Source organism: Rhinoraja longicauda, chromosome 12, assembly GCF_053455715.1.
Source record: "Rhinoraja longicauda isolate Sanriku21f chromosome 12, sRhiLon1.1, whole genome shotgun sequence".
In the NCBI taxonomy this organism is placed as follows: domain Eukaryota; kingdom Metazoa; phylum Chordata; class Chondrichthyes; order Rajiformes; family Arhynchobatidae; genus Rhinoraja; species Rhinoraja longicauda.
This window is the reverse complement of record NC_135964.1, coordinates 38,957,553-38,982,831: the sequence shown is the minus strand read 5'-3', so window position 1 is coordinate 38,982,831 and position 25,279 is coordinate 38,957,553. Positions and strand designations below refer to the sequence as shown.

The window sequence follows — 25,279 nt, the reverse complement described above, 5'->3', positions numbered from 1 at the left end:
CTTCTTCAGCTCCAGCTTATTGTTGAGAGGGGTATTATTGGCCCCTATCAACAAATGTACGTTTTTCTAATGGGTATCTGAGTCAGTAAATCTTTTTTTGCACCTTTCCCAATTTAATGTAGGAGGGTAACAGGAACTACACACAATGTTTTCTTCGGTGTTTTTGTACTAAGATAGAACAGCACTGACATTCATCATTTATCAAACAACTATTAATCTCATTTTTAGTAGCAACTTTCCACAATTGGAAAATATTTTCGACTCTTCACTTTATCCAAGTTGAAGATGTACGCATAGGGCCCAGCTATGTCTGCCTTTTTGTTGGTTACATCAAACAGTCCTCGTTTCTGGCCAACTCTGGCACTGGCAGCGACCCTGCAGGTGGGTTCCAGTCAAGGTTCACCTGTTTGAGACCGGACGGATCAGCCTGGTCCCGGATAGACTTCCCCTTCACATCGAAGGCCATCATGGTCAGACACACCGACCTCAAGCCGGTGTTCTTCTCTGACCACTGCCTTCTTCAGGCTTCCTGTCACCTACAGGAGGATTGGAAGGCAGGCAGAGGGACATGGAAGTTAAATGCAAAGCTGTTGACCCCAGGGAACACTGAGGAGATAAAGAGGGACTACGCATGTTGGAGAACTGTGAAGCCCCTCTTTGACTTCCCGACACACTGGTGGGAAGCAACCAAGGAGAACATCAAGAGGTTCATCATATTTATTGAAAGGGGTTCAGAGCAAGACACAATCAGAGGGAATTGTGTCGACTCCAGACAGATTTGCAGCAACTACTCCTGCAGTCGAGAGGGGTGGATGTGGGGGAGGAACTTAGAGAGTTGAAAGGCCGGCAAGCTTGGCTCTTTACCTCCGAATCCTCCAAGAACATCTTCCGATCCAGGGTCTGCCACGTGGAGCAGGATGAGACGTGTTCACGTTTCTTCTTCCATAAGGTTCACAGGGGGAGCTCTGATCAACAGCCTTAGGGGGTAGGATGGACATGCTGAGTATCTGCAGATCCTTTTATATGGGGTTGTATGACAGAAAGGCCACAAACAACACTGCCTCCCAGAACGTCCTGTCCTCCATCACGGAGGTCTTGGTGGGCAGCAATCGGGAGAGTCTGGACCAACCACTGACCCTGGAGGAGCTGACAGGCTCCATCTATGGCTTACAGGCGATGCCCTACCGGCCAAGTTGTATTTGGCTCTGTGCGACTGGGTGGGCCCGGACCTGCTGGACGTGTACAATGACATGCTTCTAGCCGGCAGTATGTCCAACTCTATGAGGAAGGGCAGCATTACCCTAATATACAAGCAGAAGGGGCAGATGAATGATATAAGGAATTGGAGACCCATCACATTGTTGAATGTAGATTACAAGATCCTGTCTCAGGCAATCGCTTACCGGGTCAAGTCTGCTCTAGGACAGGTGATCCACATAGACCAAACCTGTGCTGTACCTGGCAGGAAAATCTCAGACAGCCTGGCGCTGCTGACAACTGCCATTGCCAACGTGCAGGACAGGGGTGGATGCCTGCCTGGTCAGCTTAGATCAGGAGAAGGCCTTCGACAGGATATCGCACACATACATGGGGGAAGTGCTCTCCGAAATGGGCTTTGGGGAGGGAAGTAGCCTGACTTCTTGAAGGTGCTGGGGATCTGATGCGGGGGTGGGGGGGGGCTGAGGTATGTGACAAGAATTGACTGGAGCGGATAGCCAAGGTGGGGAAGAAACTGGAGCTCTATAGCTGGCAAACATTTGTTCATCAGGTGTGAGGAGCTCTCGAGGCTGCTGTACCTGGCACAAGTGTGACCCGTCTCCCCCTCCTACAACATGGGGATCACACGGGCCGTCTCCCACTTCATCTGGGAGTTGAGGATGGACCGGGTGCGATGGGCCACAATGCACGTCGGCAGATAACGGGGGTAAAAGCGTGTCAAACGTCGCCCTCTCCCCGATGACCACCTTTGTGTGTGGCTGCATCAGGCGAAGCGTAGGGCCAAGGCACGTGGACACCAGGTGTCACCATCTGCTGAGTTCTACCTGTCCCCGGTGGTGAGGAGGATGGGCCTGGTGCAGATGCCACGCAATGTGCCAGTCAGCTGGACATTGCCGCAACATTTGTCCGTGGAAAAGTTCTTCCGGACCAACCCCTTTGACCACGTCCATCGGGCAGTGGTCAGCACAGAACGTCCTGCAGGGAAATAACGTCATGGATCCTGTGGCGAGGTTCCCAGAGCAGACTGCCCAGCTTGTCTGTTGAAATGCCTCATCGCCAGAACTCACCAACAAGCACCAAGACCTGACTTGGCTGGCGGTGAGGGGAGCCCTCCCAGTCAGATCCTTCCTACACCATCGGAACCTCACTACCAGCGCACGCTGCCCTCAGGACAGCTGTTATGGAGTGGAGACGGTTGCCCACCTCTTCAGAGTGTGTATTTGCAAAGAGAGTCTGGAGAGGTTTGCAAGGGTCCCTGTCACGATTTATTCCAAACAGCTCCGTCACAGAGGACTCTGTGATTTACGGACTGTTCCCAGGGACGCATTCAGAGACTGACATCGAGAGCTGCTGGAAGGTCATCAACTCGGTGAAAGACGCTCTTTTGTCTGCCCGAGCTTTGTTGACCTCCCAGCAGAGCGAGATGTCCATCGGGGAATGTTGTCGACTGGCCCGCTGCAGACTGCAGGAATACGTGCTGAGGGACGCACTGAAGCTTGGTGCGGCCAATGCCAAGACTCTGTTTTTTTTGGGGGGGGGGGGGTTTAATCAAAAATATTTATTCAAATGTTAAAATAATATATACAATGCAATAAAACCAAAACAGAACCCACCACCAGAATACTATACAAACAAATATACCAACTGAAACTAAACATAGCACAAAAAGTAAGGAAATTTGTGTTTGGTAGATTATTTCTTTGTTGTAACAATGCTTCTTGGCAATAAATCTTATACCGTTGGAAAGCCTGTTTATTTCCCTTTTAAATGGTGCCACATTTGTAAGGAACATGCATTTGTGGGATGAGCAGCAGAGCTGAGTATATGGGTTGCGCCCATGAAAAATTTGCCAAATCTCTGCCAATGCCAAACAGCTTATTCTGCCATTGACTCTTGTTCGGTGTTGTTTGGTGGATTGGATGATTGAAGTCTGAAGAAACAAGACATATTGGCAATTTAACAATTTATTCATTTAATAAACAGGAGCCACAGTAGCGTGTGGAAGAACCATACACAGCCATAACAGCCTGGCACCTCCTCCTCATGCTGGTCACCAGCCTGGTCACACACTGTTGTGGGATGGCATCCCATTCTTGTCAGCACCTGGGGGTACCAGAAGCTCAAAACAAGAGTCAATAGCAACAGCAGAATAAGCTGTTTGGCATTGGCAGAGAAGATTTGGCAAATTTTTCATGGGCGCAACCCATATACTCAGCTCTGCTGCTCATCCCACAAATGCATGTTCCTTACAAATGTGGCACCATTTAAAAGGGAAATAAACAGGCTTTCCAACAGTATAAGATTTATTGCCAAGAAGCATTGTTACAACAAAGAAATAATCTACCAAACACAAATTTCCTTACTTTTTGTGCTATGTTTATTATACAATTATATTACAATCCCCATCCACGATGCATCCAATCCCCAGCGGTCCCGGAAATCCTCCAGGGTGCCCGTGGACAGCGCGTAGTCCCTCTCCAACACCACCCGGGCGCGGATGTAACCCCGGAAAAGGGGTAGGCAGCTGGCTCGGGCAGAGCCCCCTTCCGCCTGGCACCGTGAGTCACGGATGGCCAGTTAGGCCAGGCCCAGGAGCAACCCAACAAGGACATCTTCGGCCCTACCCTCTCCCCTACGCACAGGGAGTCCAAAGATGAGGATGGTGGGTGAAAAGTGCAGCCAACGCCAAGACTCTGTGGGAGAGGACCACAGTCTAGGGTCCTTCCGCTGCTGGACACAGGGGTGCAGGGTATGGTGGAGACGCCCCTCAAAATAAGGGAAGGGATTCCACACCAGTGGGCCACATGAATGGCAAAAGTGGTAGGTAAATTTGTGTAAACAGTATTGAATGTATGTATACGAGAATGTCGGATGGTGTTTTGTAAGGATCGTGTTTTGTATATATTTATTTCTCGAATAAAGTATATTTTGAAATTTTAAAATATATCACCTCAGAGCTGCCCCCCAGTGGTACAGTCACTGATAACCAGACGGGATGTGGCTCAAACGACTGAGTGACGGTTCAGGATATCGTACAGTGTCTCAGATCTAATAGTTACAAAGTTTGAAGAGGGAATATGTGCACAATTGGAAAATGAAGTAATCAGGCTGCAGGAAGATTTTTTTGTGTTCATTTTAGGAAGCTGGTGTTAGTGACAAGGCCAACATTTATTTCACACCCCCAATTTCCCTCACTTGAGAAGGTGGTGGTGAGGAACTTCTGCTCTTTTTGTGAAGGAACTCTCAATGCTGTTGGGCAGAGAATTCCCAGGATTTAGATCCAGTTATGAGGACGGAACAGTGATATATTTCCAAGACAGGAAACTTGGGAGGGGAACCTGCAGGTGGCAGTGTTCCCAAACACCTGCTGACTTGGTGAAAGATGTGGGTTTGGAGGTGCTAGCAGAGTAGCCTGGGTGAGGAACTAGAGAACAGTTTATGAATAGGGGACACCTTGCAGCCACCATGCACTGGTAGAAATTAATAACGAGGGTGTTTGACAGGGTGACGATCAGGGGGGCTATTTTGCTCTGGCGTCAAGCTGCTTGTGATATTGATAAACTCATCCAGGCATGGAGAGTATTATATCATGCCTTGTAGTTGTGGGAAAGATCTTAGGTCACCAAAAGGCTGCTATACTATACCCAGCCTCTGAGCAGCTCATGTAGCCACCCTGTCCACCAACGAGATTTGGAGTATCTTTGGGCAAAAGCTAATCAGGAACATGTAACATTCATGCAACAGAGACACAATTTCTGTAAAGAGAGAAAGATCTCACTTCAAAAATGACGTTCCAATCTCTAGGATAAAACAGCCCACTTGATTGGTTTAGCAGCAATTGCTGGAAATATTCACTCCATTCACAAACAAAAGTGGCCGCAGTAGGCATCAGCTACAAGATGCATTGCTCACTATCAGTGCATTATCCTTACCATAATAAAAAAAACGACTACAGATTTAGCATCTGAGAGAAGGGAAACAAAGAACATTTCTAGTTGATGACCTGCCATCTGGAAATATTATCTTTGTTTCCCTTCTCTCAGATGCTGCCTGATGTGCTCTACCTAGTTTCTAAAAAAGAATGGTTATGGAGTTAGTAGATATGAGTTCAGCAGCACTGCTAGTAGAGCCACTGTCTCGCAGTGCCAGAGATCCAGGTTCAATCCTGCTACATTCTTCCTGTGATTATGTGGGTTACCTCATGGTAGTCTGGTTTGCTCCCACACCCCCAAACATCAGCAGTAAGAAGGTTAATTGGCCTCTGTAAATTGTCCCTGGTGTGTAGGTGAGGGGTAGAATCTGAGAAATGATGAGAATGTGGAGTTTATGTAGGAATAGTGCAAATATGTACTTGATGGTTCGGGCAGACTTGGTAGGCATGTTGCTATGCCTTCTCTCTCACTGACTCTATATTTATTTGAGTAGGAAAATAACTGCAGATGTTGGTACAAATCGAAGGTATCACAAAATGCTGGAGTAACTCAGCAGGTCAGGCAACATCTTGGAGAGAAGGAATGGGTGACGTTTCGGGTCGAGACCCTTTTTCAGACTGATCAGTCTGAAGAAGGGTCTCGACCCGAAACGTCACCCATTCCTTCTCTCCAAGATTATGCCTGACCTGCTGAGTTACTCCAGCATTTTGTGATATCTATATTTATTTGATGTTATTAGATAAAAGCCATCATTTCTCATATCATTGTGCTGATAGAAATCAAGATGTTTTATGGGATTCAAACCTGAAATCTCTAGAAGATTTACCAGTCAGATTTTGAGAAACTAGAGAACATTCCTACCCAGCAATATAAAAGGTATAGAAGTGTGAAAACACACACCTCCAGATACAGGGACAATTTCTTCCCAGCTGTTGTCATGCAACTGACTCATCCTACCACAACCAGAGAGCAGTGCTGAACTACCATCTACCTCTTTGGTGACCCTTGAACTATCCTTGATCAGACTTTGCCGGCTTTACCTTGCACTAACCTTGTTATTCCTTGTATATGCACATACTTGGCCAATAAACATTCATTCATTCCCTTATCATGTATCTATGCGCTGTAAACGGCTAGATTGTAATGTATTGTCTTTCTGCTGACTGGATAGCTTGCAACAAAAGCTTTTCATTACCTTGTTACACGTGACAGTAAACAAAACTAATATCAGATGCTGATGGAACAACAGTTGCCAAGAATTCTGCTCATTTTAAACTGACTGATGATGCTTCAGATGATCAAGTGTCTCAACAACTCTTGCTTGTTGTATCAGAGGCCACAGCAAGGCAAGGTTATATGATGACGATACAGATTTCTCAAATTAATTACTGAGCTGTGGTAGCTAATTTTGATCATTGGAAACAGAAAAAATAAATTTTGAAATTTGAAGTTTCATTGCTTTTGTAGTATTCAATGTGCACATCACCTACAACCTTTTCTCTTTCCTGTCGAGTTTTGTTTCCAGATTCTTTCTGAACACAGATGCCTTACTGTGGCATGGATCCTATTAAACATATCACAGTATTTTGCTTGATGTACAAGACTCAAAGTAAATTATTACCACTGGAAATCATAGTCAAGTATGATCCCAATTATATTCTTATTTCAGAAAAATATTATTCTACAAGGTGTTGCATACAGATTTGGGGAAATCCTGAGCAGTTATTCTGTTGGCCCAACAAGGTAGCATGATTCACATTAATCAGTTCAGTAGATTTTTTTAACATGATTTAGGAACCGTCTTAGCTATTTAAATGGCATGTGAAAAGATTTAAGCAGTAGAACCTTGAATTGATCAACTTTTCTATCATCTCCTTTAGAAATGCTTTAAATTCAATTTTAGAGATTTACAGAATTGTGACTTTCTAGAACAGGCTAATTATTTTCATCTTTCATTACTGTGGAGATTGTGCAATGAGACAAGATGGAGGAAGATCAAGTTGCTTTTATTAAAAATACAGACTCTGGATAACAAAAGGATTTTTATAATTGTGGCATGCAAAATGGCTGGAGCATGTGCCTTTGATGCTAATCAATGTCACATGGGAAAACAACCATGTTATTAAATTCTGTTAGATGAAAGTCACAAACCTCAAAAAAGTTTTCGGGAGATCACCTGTTAAATTTATCCAAAACACATTTATTGTAAATACTGCAGTAAATCAGCGTTTAACACTCTGAAATGGCAATTCTTTGTAAACAAGAAATTCCTGACATTACCCTTTTAACATGTAAATCAAAGTTGTATTACATTATATAATTATAAGTGACAAAGACAAAAAAGTGCCAAAATTAAGATTAATTTCTGCCAGTTTATTTACAGCTATTTTATTAACACAAGTGGGATCCAGTAAAAGTTGTTTGCATTAGTTTACTGAAAATTATATGACTTAAATAGGCACAAAGTAGAGGTTGCATCAGGAATTTCAGAGAGGAACAGAACTTGAGATAAATCATGAACTGAGTATGCCTGGTACATGCATATTTATGCTGAAAGCCTTGTGAAGATAATTTTAGTCCCTTTGTGCTGTATTAAAAGATCCTTTACAACTTAAGGTGCTTAAACAAAAACATCCAAGGTAAAATCTGTTATTTTTTTTATACAGTGATTATTAAATTGAAGGGAACAATCGTAGATATTAAGGATATTTCAAATGAAATCGTTTGAAAAAACACATCAACAATTATAAGTTAAGAATATTCAAAACAATCTGAACACTTTGCCTTCAACTGAAGTCGAGATTTTAGGAGCTCAGTTCTCAAAAATCGCCTCCCTTGTCAAATACAGGTTGCAAAAAGTTTTAATGAAACGCCCACAAATCTGTACGGATTTTAAGCCAAGCCCCAGATGTTCCACCGTCAGAAACAGGATCACCGTTAAGTCAATCTTGTCTCAGTCTCTTTAATTTTGGAAGGCAACATCTTCTCTCCTGTTAATCAGCTTTCTAGTGCATCAAGAACTTTCATGATCTGCTGTTTTATGGCTTTAGTGGCATCTCCTGCGTTTGGTATTAAATACCTGTGGGTGGGAAAAAAAGTAAAATGTTTCTATATTTGATGGCAACTTGTTCACCATAATTCGGAGAGTGTCATTAATGATAAATTGAAAATCCAGAGTAATGACCAATTCTGTTTCTCTGACGTCTACGGCAAATTCTGACTCACGGGCGTTAAAACCGCCATGCAATCTTTCACTGTGCTGGCCTGATGATAGATGACACACTCAAAAGGTGAAGTATGGTATTTTTATTTGAACATTCTTCTAAGAAACACATTCTTGTTTACCAGACATCAAATTATAAAATTAACCAACTTCCTGCAAAAGTGGGCACTTTGACCATACTCAAATATTTACAGAACATGAGATGCTTGAACATGCTTTATAGCTTAAAATTAGAAGAGTTTTGAGAAGTCCGACCCCCCCCCCCCCCACCCCTCCCAAAGACTTAATTGACCTTCTGTGGTTGATGAGGAGTTTGTGAGGAACCTATTACCAACATGGATGAAAAAATAATATAATCTTTCTAATCACTGAATCTGTGAGAACTTGAAAGATGGAGGAAAATCACATCCACTTCCGAAAGCTAATTACAAAACAAATCAATGCTGCACAAACATTTTATAAAAGCCTTGCCCTGCACATTAACTACTCACTCATTGATAATTAGACTTCTAGATGGACCTCGCTGCCTACTGATCAGTAAATATGCTATCAATGATTAAATTCATGCAAAGTGCTTTAACCATGTATGTTGCAGATGAAATGGAGGCATAGTGTGCAAGCACACTTTGAAAAAAATCAGTTATAGATATTAGTAATTATATGATGGAAACCATTATTAATATCTGCATCTGTTTCCAGATGACACCAAAATTGCTGGGGTCGTGGACTGTGAGGAAGGCTATCAAGGTATACAGCAAGATATAGATCAGCTACAGAAATGGATGGAGAAATGGCAGATGGAGTTTAATCCAAGCAAGTGTGAGGTGTTGCACTTTGGGAATTCAAATATAAGGGGAAAATATACAATTAATGGAATGACCATTAACAGTATTGAAGTACCGAGGGATCTTGGGGTCAAAGTTCATAACTCCCTGAAAGTGGCAACACAAATAGATAAAGTGGTAAAGAAGGCAAATGGTATGCTTGTCTTCATTGGTCAGGGTATTGATTCAAGATGTCATGATGTGGCTTTATAGGAATGTGGTTAAGCCACATTTGAAATACTGCGTGCATTTCTGGTCACCTCATTACAGGCAGAGTGTGGAGACTTTCGAAAGGTTACAGAGGAGGTTTCGAATGATGCCTGGATTAGGAGCATTAGTTACAGAGAGAGGTTGGACAGAATTGGATCGTTTTCTCTGGAACAGGGAGACCTGATAGAAGTATGTAAGATTATGAGAGGCTTAAATAGGTTGACAGTCAGAACCTTTTCCCCAGGATAGAAAAATAAAATACTGGAGAGCATAGCTTTAAGATAAAGTGGGAAAGTTTAAAGGAGATGTGCAGGTCAAGTTTATTGGGCCGTGAGTGCCTGTAATGCAACTTCCAGTGGTGGTGGTGAAGGCAGTGGGTTTTAAAACATTTTGATAGGCACATGGATATGCAGGAAATGGAGGGATATGCATAATGTACAGGCAGATAAGAGTTGGTCTTGGCATCATGTTCGGCACACACATTGTAGGTTAAGGGCCTGTTACTGTGCGGTACTGTTCGATGTGCTATCTGTATTGTGTTTCCCAAAATTAATACACAAGGCTAAAATGTTTTTGCTACATCCATGGTTGAAGCTGGTTACCAATTTCTATCAGGCAACATTGTTAAAAGAAAGTTCAATTACTCCTAAGAACCATGGGACCACTAGTTTCATGCAATGCTCTCAGTCCCATGGCCTTACTATCTGTTTAGTTCGGGTAGACAATGGGACTATCTGAATCTAGTCTACCATCTGCATCCCATCTTCCATTAACCCCAATTTAATTTGACAAGGCTTCATCTTGATCCATCATTCCTCTTCCAAGCTCCAGTGACCTCAGAGCAACAACTTATTTGCTGTTATCCTCAAAAATCTTATCCCATTTCCAATTCCAATATCATTCCCAATACTATCAAAGCCGCAACCACTAATGATCCCATCCCTTCTTTGGTATTGAGAAGCATGTCTGTGTACTTTTGATACACTTTGCATTTTACAGGACATTTTCGCTTTGAAACAGCCTATAAAAATTAAATGTGTGTCCAAAAGGAAGTTGTAAAATAATGCATTTTCACAACAATGGGGAAGTTAATAAACCAAATATTGAACTAATTCATATTTTGGTAATCCTCAGAATGAATGAGAAAAATTAAGTTTGACTAAGTTTGAGGCCCTGCAGTGTTCCAACACCACACCAATGCCGTGATTATTACAAGGAAACTCATTCTCGAACTGTAAGCCATGTCACAGGCGATCTTTACTGAGATTAGATATAATGCATGTTATATCTTATATAACTTGTATAAGCTTGCATATAAGATACAAGCGTGTTGGTTAAGATTCATAGAAAATTGCAAACACAATGCTTCAGCAAATTTGATTCATTTTCATCGTGTCCAATCAATTGTATGTTTAAGCTCAAAGTGTATTTATAATCTTACCTTTCTACAGCCAAAATCTCTACTGGTGAGACATTACTGTTTCCAAATTTAAATGTGATCAGCTCTGGGTGCTTTTTCTTGGAGGTAATTTTTACCATAGAAGTTAAGGCCTGTCGTGATTGGATATAAGCAAATCCTTTCCGAGATGGAATTTCTCGCAAACAATACATATGCGATGCTGTTACCATTAGGTGACTAAAAGATCAAATAAAATAAATCAGCTGCAACATTATTATTCATTATCAACTTGCATTAATTCCAATTATAAAATGGTGGAAAGATTTGAAGAGCGTAGTAAAAACAGTCGGTCAATCCTGCATCAGATTGCTGAGTAAACTGATTGCATAAAGTTACAGCAGGTTTTACAGGTCGTTCAGATGAATAAATGTATGAGCCCATCTCAAACTAAATTAAATCACATGCAAGATCACAACGATGTTATTGACACCACTCGTAACAATACTGGAAATTTACATTAAAGATATCCTCCAAGATCTACCCAAGAACAGGATCTGCAGCGTTGCAAGTAATGACATTCAGATTTGGAACAGAATTAGATAGAAACTGCTAAATAGTTTGACCAATTTTTTTTGAAATGTAGCTAAAAATATTGACTCAATAAGATTTTCTTCATAATCTATAGTATATTGTTAAATTGTAGCTGTTGGCAAAAGTCAACCAACTTTCTACAAGGGTAGATATTTTAAATCTTAAGATAGACCTGACTTGATATTGTTAAATGTTACTTAATACTTTGGAAAATGTACAATAAACAGGTCTAATGTTCATTACACACCTTGGAAACATATGTCCTGTCTCTTTCACCTCATTACATGGAAAGTGGTGTTTAATGTCAGGCTTGTTCAACCATGTCTGAATGTTCACCATCTCCTTCCGATCATCATCAGACATAGAAGAGCTATCAATTTCATCTATAAAAATAAGTGAAGAAAAAAATATTTTTCATTATAAGTGTTTAATTAAAAGAACGAAAAACAAAGCAGGTAAATAAACATTACAGTATTTCTAAAAGTCAACTATTGAGTCATGATTTATTATAGGTACCATACATAGTTATACCCCCTCAACTCCATCCAAGGACCCAAACAGTCTTTCCAGGTGAGACAGAGGTTCACCTGCACCTCCTCCAACCTCATCTATTGCATCCGCTGCTCCAGATGTCAACTTATTTACATCGGCGAAACCAAGCGCAGGCTCGGCGATCACTTCGCTAAACACCTGCGCTCGGTCCGCGTTGGCCAAACTGGTCTCCCGGTGGCCGAGCACTTCAACTCCCCGTCCCATTCCCAGTCTGACCTTTCTGTCATGGGCCTCCTCCAGTGCCATAGTGAGGTCCACCGGAAATTGGAGGAACAGCACCTCATATTTCGCCTGGGCAGCTTGCAGCCCAGTGGTATGAACATCGACTTCTCCAACTTTAGATAGTTCCTCTGTCCCTCTCTTCCCCTCCTCCTTCCCAGATCTCCCTCTATCTTCCTGTCTCCACCTATATCCTTCCTTTGTCCCGCCCCCCTGACATCAGTCTGAAGAAGGGTCTCGACCCGAAACGTCACCCATTCCTTCTCTCCTGAGATGCTGCCTTCCACCGTCCGGCGCGGCCTGAAATAGGCCGCGCGATTTTCAATGTCGGGAGCCACGACCGCCCCGACGTGCAGCGGCAGCGTCTAACCCCGCCCTGAATCGCGGGGTGTGGGTTAGCTCGCTGCGGACCTTTCACCGTCTGGCGCGGCCTGGAACGTGGCAACTTCAACAGTCTGACCGCGGGAGAAGACAGCAGGGGAGGAGAAAAAACATTCTGGCCGTCCATCACAGTGAGGAGGGGACTGGAGGAGACTCACTGTGATGGATGTTTCTTTTTTTGTTTTGTGTTGGTTTGTGGTTGTGTGTGTAATTGCTTATTTTATTGCTCTTATTGTTGGACTGTGGGTGACGGAATCTCGTCCGAAAGACTTGTTTTTTTTGGATGACAATAAAGGTAATTCTGATTCTGAATCCTGTCAAACAAACAACTTTTTTCAATTTGGCACTTTGCCACCACAGGGTTAAAACTGAATTTTAATTTGCAGGTTTTGTAAAGAACATGTATGAAGAACATCCAAGGAACAATAAATTATGTTTACTGTACAAGTTCTTTTACAAAGTAATAAGGTTTCATACTCCCATTTAACTATTCAGGTGGAGGCTGCAGAGTGACTTGGATAGATTAGGCGAGTGGGCAAATGCATGGCAGATGCAATATAATGTGGATAAATGTGAGGTTATCCACTTTGGCGGCAAGAACAGGAAAGCAGAGTATTACCTGAATGGTGACCGATTGGGAGAAGGGGAGATGCAACGTGACCTGGGTGTCATGGTGCACCAGTCATTGAAAGCAAGCATGCAGGTGCAGCAGGCAGTGAAGAAAGCGAATGGTATGTTGGCATTCATAGCAAGAGGATTTGAGTTTAGGAGCAGGGAGGTTCTGCTGCAGTTGTACAGGGCCTTGGTGAGACCGCACCTGGAGTATTGTGTGCAGTTTTGGTCTCCTAACCTGAGGAAAGACGTTCTTGCCTTAGAGGGAGTACAGAGAAGGTTCACCAGATTGATCCCTGGGATGGCGGGACTTACATATGAGGAAAGACTGGATAGACTGGGCTTGTACTCGCTGGAATTTAGAAGACTGAGGGGGGATCTTAGAGAAACATATAAAATTCTTAAGGGGTTGGAGAGGCTAGATGCGGGAAGATTGTTCCCGATGTTGGGGGAGTCCAGAACCAGGGGTCACAGCTTAAGGATAAGGGAGAAGTCTTTTAGCACCGAGATGAGAAAACATTTCTTCACACAGAGTGAGTCTGTGGAATTCTCTGCCACAGAAGGTAGTTGAGGCCAGTTCATTGGCTATATTTAAGAGGGAGTTAGATGTGGCCCTTTTTGCTAAAGGGATCAGGGGGTATGGAGAGAAGGCAGGTACAGGCTACTGAGCTGGATGATCAGCCATGATCATATTGAATGGCGGTGCAGGCTCAAAGGGCCGAATGGCCTACTCCTGCACCTATTTTCTATGTTTCTATGTCAACTAGAACGCAGGTTAAAATTTTATTGTATGACAATGGATAATTAAAAAAAGATTTATTCATCTAGTTGAGCTACCTGGTATTAACTGGAGATACCTGTAATAGATTTAACTACCTGTATCATATTCTTCTTCATCTCCAATACTGAAGACAGGCTTTACCCCACGATAGGGTTTTCCTACCCTGTCACTGCTGCTTACATGCCTGCAAGAGAAACATAGCAATCAATAAATATATATTTTTTAATAAAACAAGTATTGTGCCATATGTTAACCAAAGAACATTCACACTACAAAACAAGTTAAATTACTTCAGGTTTCCCTGCATGATGGAGACTGCAAATCTTCTTTGCAGATTAATTCCCGGAATGGCAGGACTGTCGTATGTTGAAAGACTGGAGTGACTAGGTTTGGAAATGCTGGAATTTGGAAGGATGGGAGGGGATCTTATTGAAATATATAAGATTATTAAGGGATTGGACACGTTAGAGGCAGGAAACATGTTCCCAATGTTGGGGGAGTCCAGAACCAAGGGCCACAGTTTAAGAATAAGGGGTAGGCCATTTAGAACGGAGATGAGGAAAAACTTTTCCAGTCAGAGTTGTAAATCTGTGGAATTCTCTGCCTCAGAAGGCAGGGGAGGCCAATTCTCTGGATGCTTTCAAGAGAGAGCGAGATAGAGCTCTTAAAGATAGCAGAGTCAGGGGGTATAGGGAGAAGGCAGGAATGATCAGGCATGATCACATTGAATGGCTCGATGGGCCGAATGGCCTACTCCTGCACCTATTGTCTATTGTCTATTCTTAGATACTGAAGAACTCACAAAGGGAGTAAAGGCAGTGTGTGAAAGAACAGGAACATAATAAATTATAGTAGATGTCAATGTATCAAAACATTTAAAAAATGAGATACAGATTATTAAAACAAACATAGAATATTTAAATATATATAAAATTTGTTGTTAAGGGCCAGAAAGAATATCGTGGTTATGATTTACTACGTCATTAGAACATACGTTTTGTTCTCATGCTTTAAGCCTCATGCTTTAAAAAAATTAATTGTTATAGTAAGAATAGTTTGCAAATGCCTTTAGTTCTTATTAATTCATTGATCTATGAAAATGATCCTGGAGTAGGCTGGAAAACAGTGAACCCAACAGAGAAATAGGAAATCAAGGACAATAGCTTCTAGGTTTTCAGGCTTGGCAGTGCATGCGTGTACCTGAACAATTGCTGTCAGGTTCACAATTTATTTGCAATGAAAGTTGGCAGTTTTGCCAATATCACAAACTCAGGTTCTGAGCCAAAAAATCAGCAGTTATGTTTGAGGAGCTGAAGGTAGAGATAACAACAGTGGGTGTGTTGGCAAAAGTTGTGCAAATATGACAACCATGCACACTTTGAGGAAAGATATTTCATTTTATCATAAACTCTGAAGCAAATGTTTTTATAAACAATTCTTTGATATAACTTTAAGTATTTAGTAATTAATATTGATGTCGTTCCTCTTGAGTAAAGGGCCTGTCCCACTTAGGCGATTTTAAGGCGACTGCCGGCGACTAGGCTATCGCCGAACGTTCGCCGGGGTGTCGCGGGCATGATCGTGAGGAGGCTTCAATGAATCGTAGTGCATCACGGTGTGTCGCGGAAAAAAATTCCAGATAGAAATATCTCGGCGACAGCTGGCTTGTCACCAGGTATCGTAGCTTATTGCGGGCGCTGTCGCATGCTGTCCCCAGGTTTGCTAGGTTGTCGCAGATGCATTTAGAAGCAGGTAATATTAAATTAAGAAAAGGCATTTGAAGATACCAGAAGATAGTTTTGTTTAACCAATTTATTTACCATCAGGACATTTGACAGGTAGATTGGAGGTGACAGTTTGACAGTCAGGTAAGCGTGGGAATTTTGCGATATTTCCGAAGACGGTGTCATCTCTTAGCCAGGTGTTAGTTTCACAAGAAAAGTAACTTGTATCGACCTGACTCGGCATTGCCGTGGTCATTGTTGTAGGGTAAAATAAAATTTAGGCGATCTGCTATGACTTTGACAGTCGCCGGCAGTCGCCTTAAAAATCGCGTAACTAGGACAGGCCCTTAAACAATCTCTATAAATTTTATCTGATTTCAAATATGCATTTGCTATAGATCTGTGTTTTCTACATTAAGTCTCGGTTTTGGGTTAGTTTAGTTTAGAGATACAATGTAGAAACAAACCATTTGGCCCACTGAGTCCATGCAGACCTTCGATCACCTGCACACTAGTTCCATGTTATTCCACTTTTTGCATCCTATACACTAGGGACAATTACAGAAGACACCTGCACCTTTTTGGAATGTAGGAGGAAATTGGAGCTTCCATAAAAACCCATGCGACACAGGGAGAATGTATAATCTCTGCAGATAGCACTTGTGGTCAGTTCGAACCTGGGTCTCTGGCACTGTGAGGCAGCAGCTTTACCACTGCACTAAAATGCCGCCTTCAAATGAGACTATCTCTGTATTTTGCACAGTAGTCCCAAAGAATTGCCAACCTGATCAGTCAATCAGTCTTAGAGTCAGAGAAATACAACGGCACTTTGGCCCACTGACCATCAAACACTCATTTACGCTAATCCTACATGAATCCCACTTTTATTCCCTCCACATCATGTGAAAGGAAACTGGGCACTAGGTGGTTACCTGCTATTGAGTATGAGTCTGACTTGTCGGGATGGTAACACATTTCATCTCATTATAAAACATGAAAGGCGAATGATTGCCGGAGTCACAAACTCTGCTTATCCATGTCCATGCTGCCTGGCCCACTGAATTATTCCAGCTCTTTGTGTCATTTTATATGGTAATTGGTTCAATGGCTTTAGATTGAAGACAATGCATATACCACTTCACAAAGTTATCCAATGCACTTATGGATATAAACTATGATATGCATTGTTTTCCACTGTTCTTTTAACTGTACACCAGTTTTTATTAATCCACATGCCCTCCACATGCCATAAAGTATGATTCAGAAAATATTGGGAATGAAGTAGGAGACTTGTGTCAGGTCAGAAAAGCAGCAGCGTGTTATGATGGCGATCTGGCTCTTTTGATACGTTTTATAAAATTCTAAAGCAATATCAAGAGAAAATGTAACAAAGAGTCGACCTTTTTAAAGACATATAATTATTCTCTGCAGCGCTGCAAACTGTGCAGATATGGGAGCAGCAGCTACTTTTGGATTTAATTTTGCATAGTGCATACATACCGAATGCGGTAACAAATAACAAAATGAGGAAAGCACGTGTGGTTAATCAGATAAAATCAAAATGTAATACCATATAAATACCATATAAGCTCTGACACCTTTTAATGTTTCTCTCCATACTGATAGAAATTTTAGATCTTTCCATAAGATTTCATTGCAATTTCTTATATAAGTAGTTCTATAAGACGTGTTTCCACAACGCGAATTGGATATAACACGATCAATGAATTAGGAATACTATTTATATTATGCGGGCCCAATTGCTCATAATGCAAAGGTAGACACAAAACGCTGGAGTAACTCAGCGGGACAGACAGCATTTCTGGAGAGAAGGAAACGGTGACTTTTCGGGCCAAGACCCTTCTTCAGTCTGAAGGGTCACGACCCGAAACATCACCCATTTCTTCTCTCCAGAGATGCTGCCTGTCCCGCTGAGTTACTCCAGTATTTTGTGTCTACCTTCGATTTAAACCACCATCTACAGTTCTTTCCTGCACAACAGCTCATATTGCGATTTTGATCTGGCACTAGAGAAGCACTTAAAAAGTTACCTTAAGGCAGTGGAGGCCAATTCACTGGATGAGTTTAAAAGAGAGTTAGATAGAGTTCTAGGGGCTAGTGGAATCAAGGGATATGGGGAGAAGGTAGGCACAGGTTACTGATTGTAGATGATCAGCCATGATCACAATGAATGGCGGTGCTGGCTCGAAGTGCCAAATGGCCTCCTCTTGCACCTATTTTCTATGTTTCTAAATGACATCCGCAATAATCACACACTGTTGTATCTGAAGAATACGGCTACTACTTTAACCAGTGGACAAGTGATCATTTCTACTGACACTTGTGCAATGATACACTATTAAGCAATGTAACATACATCCTTAAGTATTTTCATCTTGCAGTGACAAAAATAAACTTACAACTTTCATTAAGACCGTTAATTTTGAAGATCCTGTGGAAAAAATAACATGCGAGTCTGAAAGGTTCTATTCCCTAAACTTCTTTCCCCCCACCGACACAATTATTTAAAAAAAGTGATTTTATAGAAACACAACTATCATAAAACAGCAGAATTACTTGTATTTCAGGGTTCGATTTTAGGGTTCGATTTCACTGTGAAATCAAAAATAAATTAATAGTGCACTATCAGCCCAAAGGAATCTCATAACCAAAACCACAGATAACTTGAGGTAACAATACAGACTGAAAGGTGGACTGAATTATTAAATGAGTACTGATATCAAGTGGAAAGCCAAAATTCAGCCTCATCAACGTATTGGATTTCATGTCAAAGAGCTTTTTGAAGTGTTTCACAGAACCATAATTTCAAAACTACAAATGTGAAAGGAGGCAATATGAATATACAACCAGATCAGACCCACTCTGATCAGACATCAAAAAGATCATAGCTAATCTGATTATGACCATGACACTACATTCAAATTTATGTACTCATTCAAGACACCCCCATAACAATTCAACACATATTTTTGCTTAAAGAATATCCCAAGACTTTGCTTCCACTGTCCCTTGAGGAAAAGTCCTCTGAAGAATTATTAAGCTCAACAAAAATATTTGCATTCATCTCTACCTTACATGCTGATCCTTTGTTTTGTTCTTATTTCTTATTGTGACTCCTAGTTCTAGATTCTCCACAGGACAAAATATCTTCTCCACATTCCACTGTCAAGTCCTCTAAGAACCATGTATATTTCAGTTAAATCCCTTAAACTCCAATGGATACAAGCCTAGCCCATTCACAATTTCTGCATTAGATATTCTGCACATTCCATTCATTCAAATCTTTGAATTACTTCCAAAGCATTAACAATACTCTGCACATACCTCTAAGTGCAATCTTGCCAACGCCCAATAAATTAAAGCATAAGCTCTTTACTTGAGTAGTCCATTTCCCTGGCAAGAAATGACAACATCTGTTTGCGTTCATTAAGAGTCATAGTCATAGAGTGATACAGTGTGGAAACAGGCCCTTCAGCCCAACTTCCCGCACAGGCCAACATGTCCCAGCTACACTAGTCCCACCAGCCTGCGCTTGGTCCGTATCCCTCCAAACTTGTCCTATTCATGTATCCCTTTTCTCCAGAGATGCTGCCTGACCCACTGAGTTACTCGAGCACTTTGTGTCTTACTTTTCTACTTATCTTTTTATCATCAGCAATTTTAGTATGAATACGTGTAAAAAGTTGAGACTCAGCACTGATTAATGTTGGACCCCACTTGTTACATCTTGTTAACCAGAAAACGCATACACACATATAAAACACAAATATATGTATGCCAACTTTTTCCTGTTAACCAACTGCCCATCCACACCAATATGTCACCTCCTATACAATGAGCATGAAGATTGATAATCTGAAGTTTTAAGAAAATAATTCACTCCCTTGATCCACCTGTGTGTATTGCTCTCCAGGCCAGAATTTACATTACAGCCTATTGATAATGTTTGTAATGGCAGTTTCTATACCTTCTCAAAGTCCAACTTCGATAGCCATTACTTCTCGGGGATGGAATGGAGGTATAGCTTACGCTCACATCGCACTCTGAGATAACAAAAATGAATCTTCCAAATGCTGTTTCTTGATTAGTTGGTCTTTATTAATGTAGCACAAATCAAAAGAGTAATTCATAACTTTTCGTTCTTATCATCTGTTTCTTCTCCAAACAATACAGTAAAAATCGTGTAGTCGTTACCGTGTGGTCCTTGTGAGTGTGGCAGATGCGAGTGTGGTAAAAAACTGTATTCTCTCCAACTTCCGAGACTAAACTGACCCACAATCTCTGTTGCTACGCTAGCCTCCTCCAATGTACACTCCCCGTTACGTATCAAATCACACCCACAAGCATGCAAAAAAAAACGAAACTAGAAATATTAAACATAGCCATAATACAATGACAGTAACTAAATTAAGCGTAAATGGCTCCTACAATGTTGATTTGAGTGGCTTGATTGCCCACTTCAGAAAATGGGTAAGAGCCAACCACATCCCATTGGCCTGATATCACATACCATACCATTATGTGAACAAGCATGAATAATCAATTACAGTGTAAATTGGGGAAACTTAAATGAGTCAGCAGACATTCATTGTTAAATACCAATAATTTAGATGTCAGATTTTATGATTAGAAATTGTGAAAAAAATACACACAGAGCACAGAGCAATAGCATAAACAAATAGCATAACTTAATAATGGCAGGATGAACATTGCAGTAAATTACATTGTAAGACACCCCCCCCCCCCCCCACCACCCCAGATGCCAGATATGGAGAACTATACCATGTTACATATATGTTTTAGTTTCGCTGCAGGGTTACCTTGTGGAAAAGCAAGAGCAATCTTCTTTACTGACAAACCAAGTAGAAATATAAACACATAGTCGTTGCTCAAGGCATAAGATGCTGCAGCAAAGCAGTGAAGTTGAAATAGAAAGAGCTTGCACAACATGCTGAAGTACACAGGCCAGAGCTATTCTGAACACCATCTTACCAATCTAGGTTCACCTTTTCTGGCCAAGGAAGATGAAATGTCATTCTATTTTAATTAATAATAGAAAAAAAACATAATAAATTTCAGAAAGGAAAAAGCTACAAAAATTAATTTAAAATTAAAACTTAACAATGACAGATGTCAATTAAAAAGAAATAATCCTCAATCGAAAGACATTCAATTTTATTACTTCTGTAATCGGGCACCTTTTTATGTAATTTGGATATGTATATAATAATGAATACTCATACAGATTGGATGTAATTCCATTTCAATACTGGAACCAGATTCCTAAATTGGAAATGGAAGTTCTATTAAATTGAACCTTTATCTAACTGGGAATTTTATCCAAAAAATCATTAACAAAAAGTACTTTGTCTTTCAAAATTTCTCCCAACAAAGGAAATAGTGTGGCGTGTCGGAGCCACAATAGCTGCTTAAAATAGCACACAAGCGACCTTTAAGTCAATATGGTTATGATTTACATGAAAAACCAAGTACTCCAACATTACCTTTCAACAGGTGCGGACGTATTCTCAATGAAACTGATCACTTTCTCTTTTACATTTACTGATTTGGACTTCAGGGCAAAGGTCATTTTGTTGACTAAGGACTTCACACCTCTTCCATCACCAGAACCATTTGGTGACTCACCCTGCAAAAGCATTCAATAAAATATAATTTAAAAATATTTAAAATGCAGCACTCTGTGCTTTGCAATTTGTTAACAAGTTCATGCCGTATAAGAATTCTGGAATGAAGTGTGATGCACGAATAAGAACTTTTTTTGGGAAACAATTGCAATTTTACATAGCTGTTCATTCACTATAATTTAGCAGTAAACTAAATGATTCGTACATAGCTACTTTGACAATGCAACACTCATGTTCATAAGCATCATTTACAATTCAAAATATTCAATTACTTATTTATTCTAGAAAACTATATCGAGGAGAAATTCTGCCACTGAAATTAAATTGTAGTATTATGTTTAGAGGAAAATAAAATTAGACAAGTCCAGCTATAATTTTGATAGGTGTGACAATTTTGATTTGATTGAATTGAATTGAATAAAATTTATTAGCCAGGTATGTGTACATACAAGGAATTTGCCTTGGTGCTTTGCTCGCAAGTAACAACACGATATACAGTGAACAATTAAGAATAAAACATTATAATTTAAACACATGAAGAATGAAATAAAATACCAAGGAGACCACAGACTTTTGGTTGTTGAGTAGAGCTACTGCTCGTAGAAAAAAGCTGTTTTTATGTCTGGCTGTGGCGGCTTTGACAGTCCGGAGTCGCCTTCCAGAGGGAAGTGCTTCAAAGAGTTTGTGGCCAACGTGAGAGGGGTCAGAGATGATCTTATCTGCTCGCTTCCTGGTCCTTGCAGTGTACAGTTTGTCGATGGGTGAAAGGTTGCAGCCAACAACCTTCTCAACTGATCGAACGATGCGCTGCAGCCTCCAGATGTCATGCTTGGTGGCTGAGCCAAACCAGACCATGATGGAGAAGGTGAGGACAGACTCTATGATGGCAGTATAAAACTGTGGCCGATTGTGTTTTCTCAGCTGCCGCAGGAAGTACATCCTCTGTTGGGCCTTTTTGACTGTGGAGTCGATGGTGGCCTCCCATTTAAGGTCCCTGAAGATGATGGTTCCAAGGAACTTAAATGACTCCACAGATGTTACTGTGGTGCTGTTGATGGTGAGTGGGGGGAGGGGGAGCTCTCCTAAAGTCTACAATCAATTCCACTGTCTTAAGAGCATTGAGCTCCAGGTTGTTGCAATGGCAACAGGATGTCAGCTCTGTCAGTTCCTGTCTGTAGGCAGATTCCTCCCCATCCCGGATCAGTCCAATCAGGGTTGTGTCGTCTGCAAACTTGAGAAGCTTGACAGAGTCTGTGGAGGTGCAGTCGTTGGTGTAGAGAGAGTAAAGGAGAGGGGAGAGTACGCAGTCTTGCAGTGCTAAAATCCTGAAACAATATCCTTGCATAGGTCCCCGGGAGGTCTAGGTGCTGGAGGATGAAGTGCAGGCCCAGTATGCAAACTGCAGGAGATCCAGCAGAGGGTTTGTGATATTTTTCAGGTAGGCCAGCACAAGTCTTTCAAGGGTCTTCATGATTACAGAGGTCAGTCAGTGTGACAGACCTGTATTTATTAAGACCAGTAATCCTTGACTTTTTGGGTACAGGAACAATAGTGGAGACTTTGCAGCAGGCAGGGACAGTGCAGGTTTGCAGGGACTGGTTGAAAATGTCTGGTAGACTGGTGCTAGTTGTTCGGCACTGAGCTTGGGTAGAGGGGGAAACATTGTCTAGTCCTGGAGATTTCCGGCCTTTCTGTCTCCTGAATAGCTTCTCCACCTCCTCAATTTCTATTGTTAGTAATGGAGAAGTGGCCAGACTGATGTTGGGCAGCAAGGAGGGGGTGGGTAGTGGACAAGGGCCCAGTCTTTGCAGATTGGAGTCAGGCTGTAAGTGGGTGTGAAATGGTGATTGGGGAGGTGTGGGTGGGGAAGGGTCCAGTCTTTGCAGACTGGAGTCAGGCTGTAAGTAGGTGTGAAGTGGTGATTAAACATAGAAACATAAAAAATAGGTGCGAAGTGGTGATTAAACATAGAAACATAAAAAATAGGTGCAGGAGGAGGCCAATCGGCCCTTCGAGCCAGCATCGCCATTCATTGTGATCATAGCTGATCGTGCACAATCAGTAACCTGTACCCAACCTCTCCCCATATCCCTTGATTCCACTAGCCCCCAGAGCTCTATCTAACTCTCTTTTAAACCCATCCTGTGATTTGGCCTCCACTGCCCTCTGTGGCAGAGAATTCCGCAAATTCACAACTCTCTGGGTGAAAAAGTTCCTTCTCACATCAGTTTTAAATGGCCTCTCCTTTATTCTAAGACTGTGGTCTCTGGTGCTGGACTCCCCCAACATTGGGAACATTTTTCCTGCATCTAGCTTGTCCAGTCCTTTTATAATTTTATATGTCTCTATAAGATCCCCTCTCATCCTTCTAAACTCCAGTGAATACAAACCTAGTCTATTCAATCTTTCTTCATATGACACTCCCGCCATCCCAGGGATCAATCTCGTGAACCTACGCCGCACTGCCTCAATTACAAGGATGTCCTTCCTCAAATTAGGAGACCAAAACTGTACATAATACTCCAGATGTGGTCTTACCAGGGCAGTTACCTTACAACTGCAGAAGAACCTATACTGAAATCCTCTCGTTATGAAGGCCAACATGCCATTAGCTTTCTTCACTGCCTGCTGTACCACCTGCACGCCAACTTTCAGTGACTGGTGTACAAGGACACCCCAGTCTCGCTGCACTTCCCCCTTACCTAACCTGACACCAGGTACCGGGGTTATGATTCTGTCTATCGAACCTGCAATAGAACTCATTCAGGTCATTAGTCAGCTTACGATTGTCCAAGGAGCGGGAGGGGGGGGGCAGACTTTAAAGTATAAAGTTCCACACATCATCGTTGTACATGGCCAAAATCCAATTAAAATCTCAGTCAGACACTAGTCGTTTCTGGACACCCAATACGTCTACTCCATGCCAGCCACAAGATGTGACAATGCAGCATTTTTCTGCGTATTTTCATTCCTTTCTTTGGACATTAATGTTGGGTTGGAGCCAGGAAATTAGCAAAGGGTTTTTGAACATGCATCCTAGTTTTAAAGGGGGTGCCTGTTATGACATATTTCCGAATATTAGTAGATTTAATGAAAAAATACTACAGCATCAATCTTTGATAAAAGAAAGAGAACAATTCAGAAGATTCAGAAGGCAGCCCTTAATTTTGCAGTGGAAGAAGTGGATAGATACATTTAATGTTGGTGTTGCACATGATCTAGAATGAAGGGAGAAATTGTGCAGAACATTTTAAGTCTGAAAAATGCCACATATCCCAATTGTAAAACAAGAAGTATTTTCTACTTTTAAATCAATTCTGGTTGATACATTTCATGCTTTACTTAAACTGAACCCATGAGATCTTGCAACATTAATCAATCATCTTAATTAAAACAAAAGTGAAATAAGGACAATGTACTTACATCAGCCGAGGAAGAGATACTGCCACGTGACCCGGATGTACTAACAATCCAGTGACCGTAGCCATTTTCGGGCCCATCTACATTTATGTCAACAAGGTGCTGCTGCAATGCTGGAAGACAGTGCATCTTATAGATACGGACAAACCCAATCTTACTTCAAAAATTAATCTTCAGAAAACTTGATAATTAGAATGCTGTTCATCAGAATAGCCTTTCAATTTAATCAGATTAAATTCAAAACTAAATTCAAGTTTATTGTGATATGCACATGTACAGTGATGTACAGGTACAATGAAAAATTCTGTTTGCAGCTGCATCACAGGCACAGACTTGACAAATACACAAAAGCAAATTAGAAATAAAATTTTAAAAGAATGAAGAGTGGGCAAAAAAACAAGACATTAGTGCAAAAACAAAATTAGAAAAAAATCGTCCCAAGTAGTGCAAGAGGTGAACTGTAATGTGACTACTTATCTATCGCTGTTAGATCGTTAATTAAAATAAATGTAAATCTGATGGAATAG

At 41.3% G+C, this 25,279-nt stretch overlaps 1 protein-coding gene across 3 annotated transcripts in view; it reads right to left on the bottom strand.

Annotated features, from left to right (window-relative positions):
- Positions 1-7,159: 7,159 nt before the first annotated feature.
- Positions 7,160-25,279, bottom strand: part of tbc1d23 (TBC1 domain family, member 23) — a 56,249-nt gene continuing 38,129 nt past the window's right edge. Inside the window, exons 13-19 of one of the 3 annotated variants that reach the window (XM_078409584.1) lie at positions 24,756-24,865; positions 21,192-21,334; positions 20,680-20,724; positions 14,038-14,126; positions 11,645-11,780; positions 10,849-11,043; positions 7,160-8,229 (exon numbers count right to left, since the gene is read on the bottom strand). In XM_078409584.1, the coding sequence (XP_078265710.1) occupies positions 8,148-8,229; positions 10,849-11,043; positions 11,645-11,780; positions 14,038-14,126; positions 20,680-20,724; positions 21,192-21,334; positions 24,756-24,865 (800 nt within the window). In that variant the 3' untranslated portion in view covers positions 7,160-8,147. The remainder of the gene's footprint in view (positions 8,230-10,848; positions 11,044-11,644; positions 11,781-14,037; positions 14,127-20,679; positions 20,725-21,191; positions 21,335-24,755; positions 24,866-25,279) is intronic. The other 2 variants (XM_078409586.1, XM_078409585.1) reach the window with 2 other exon arrangements.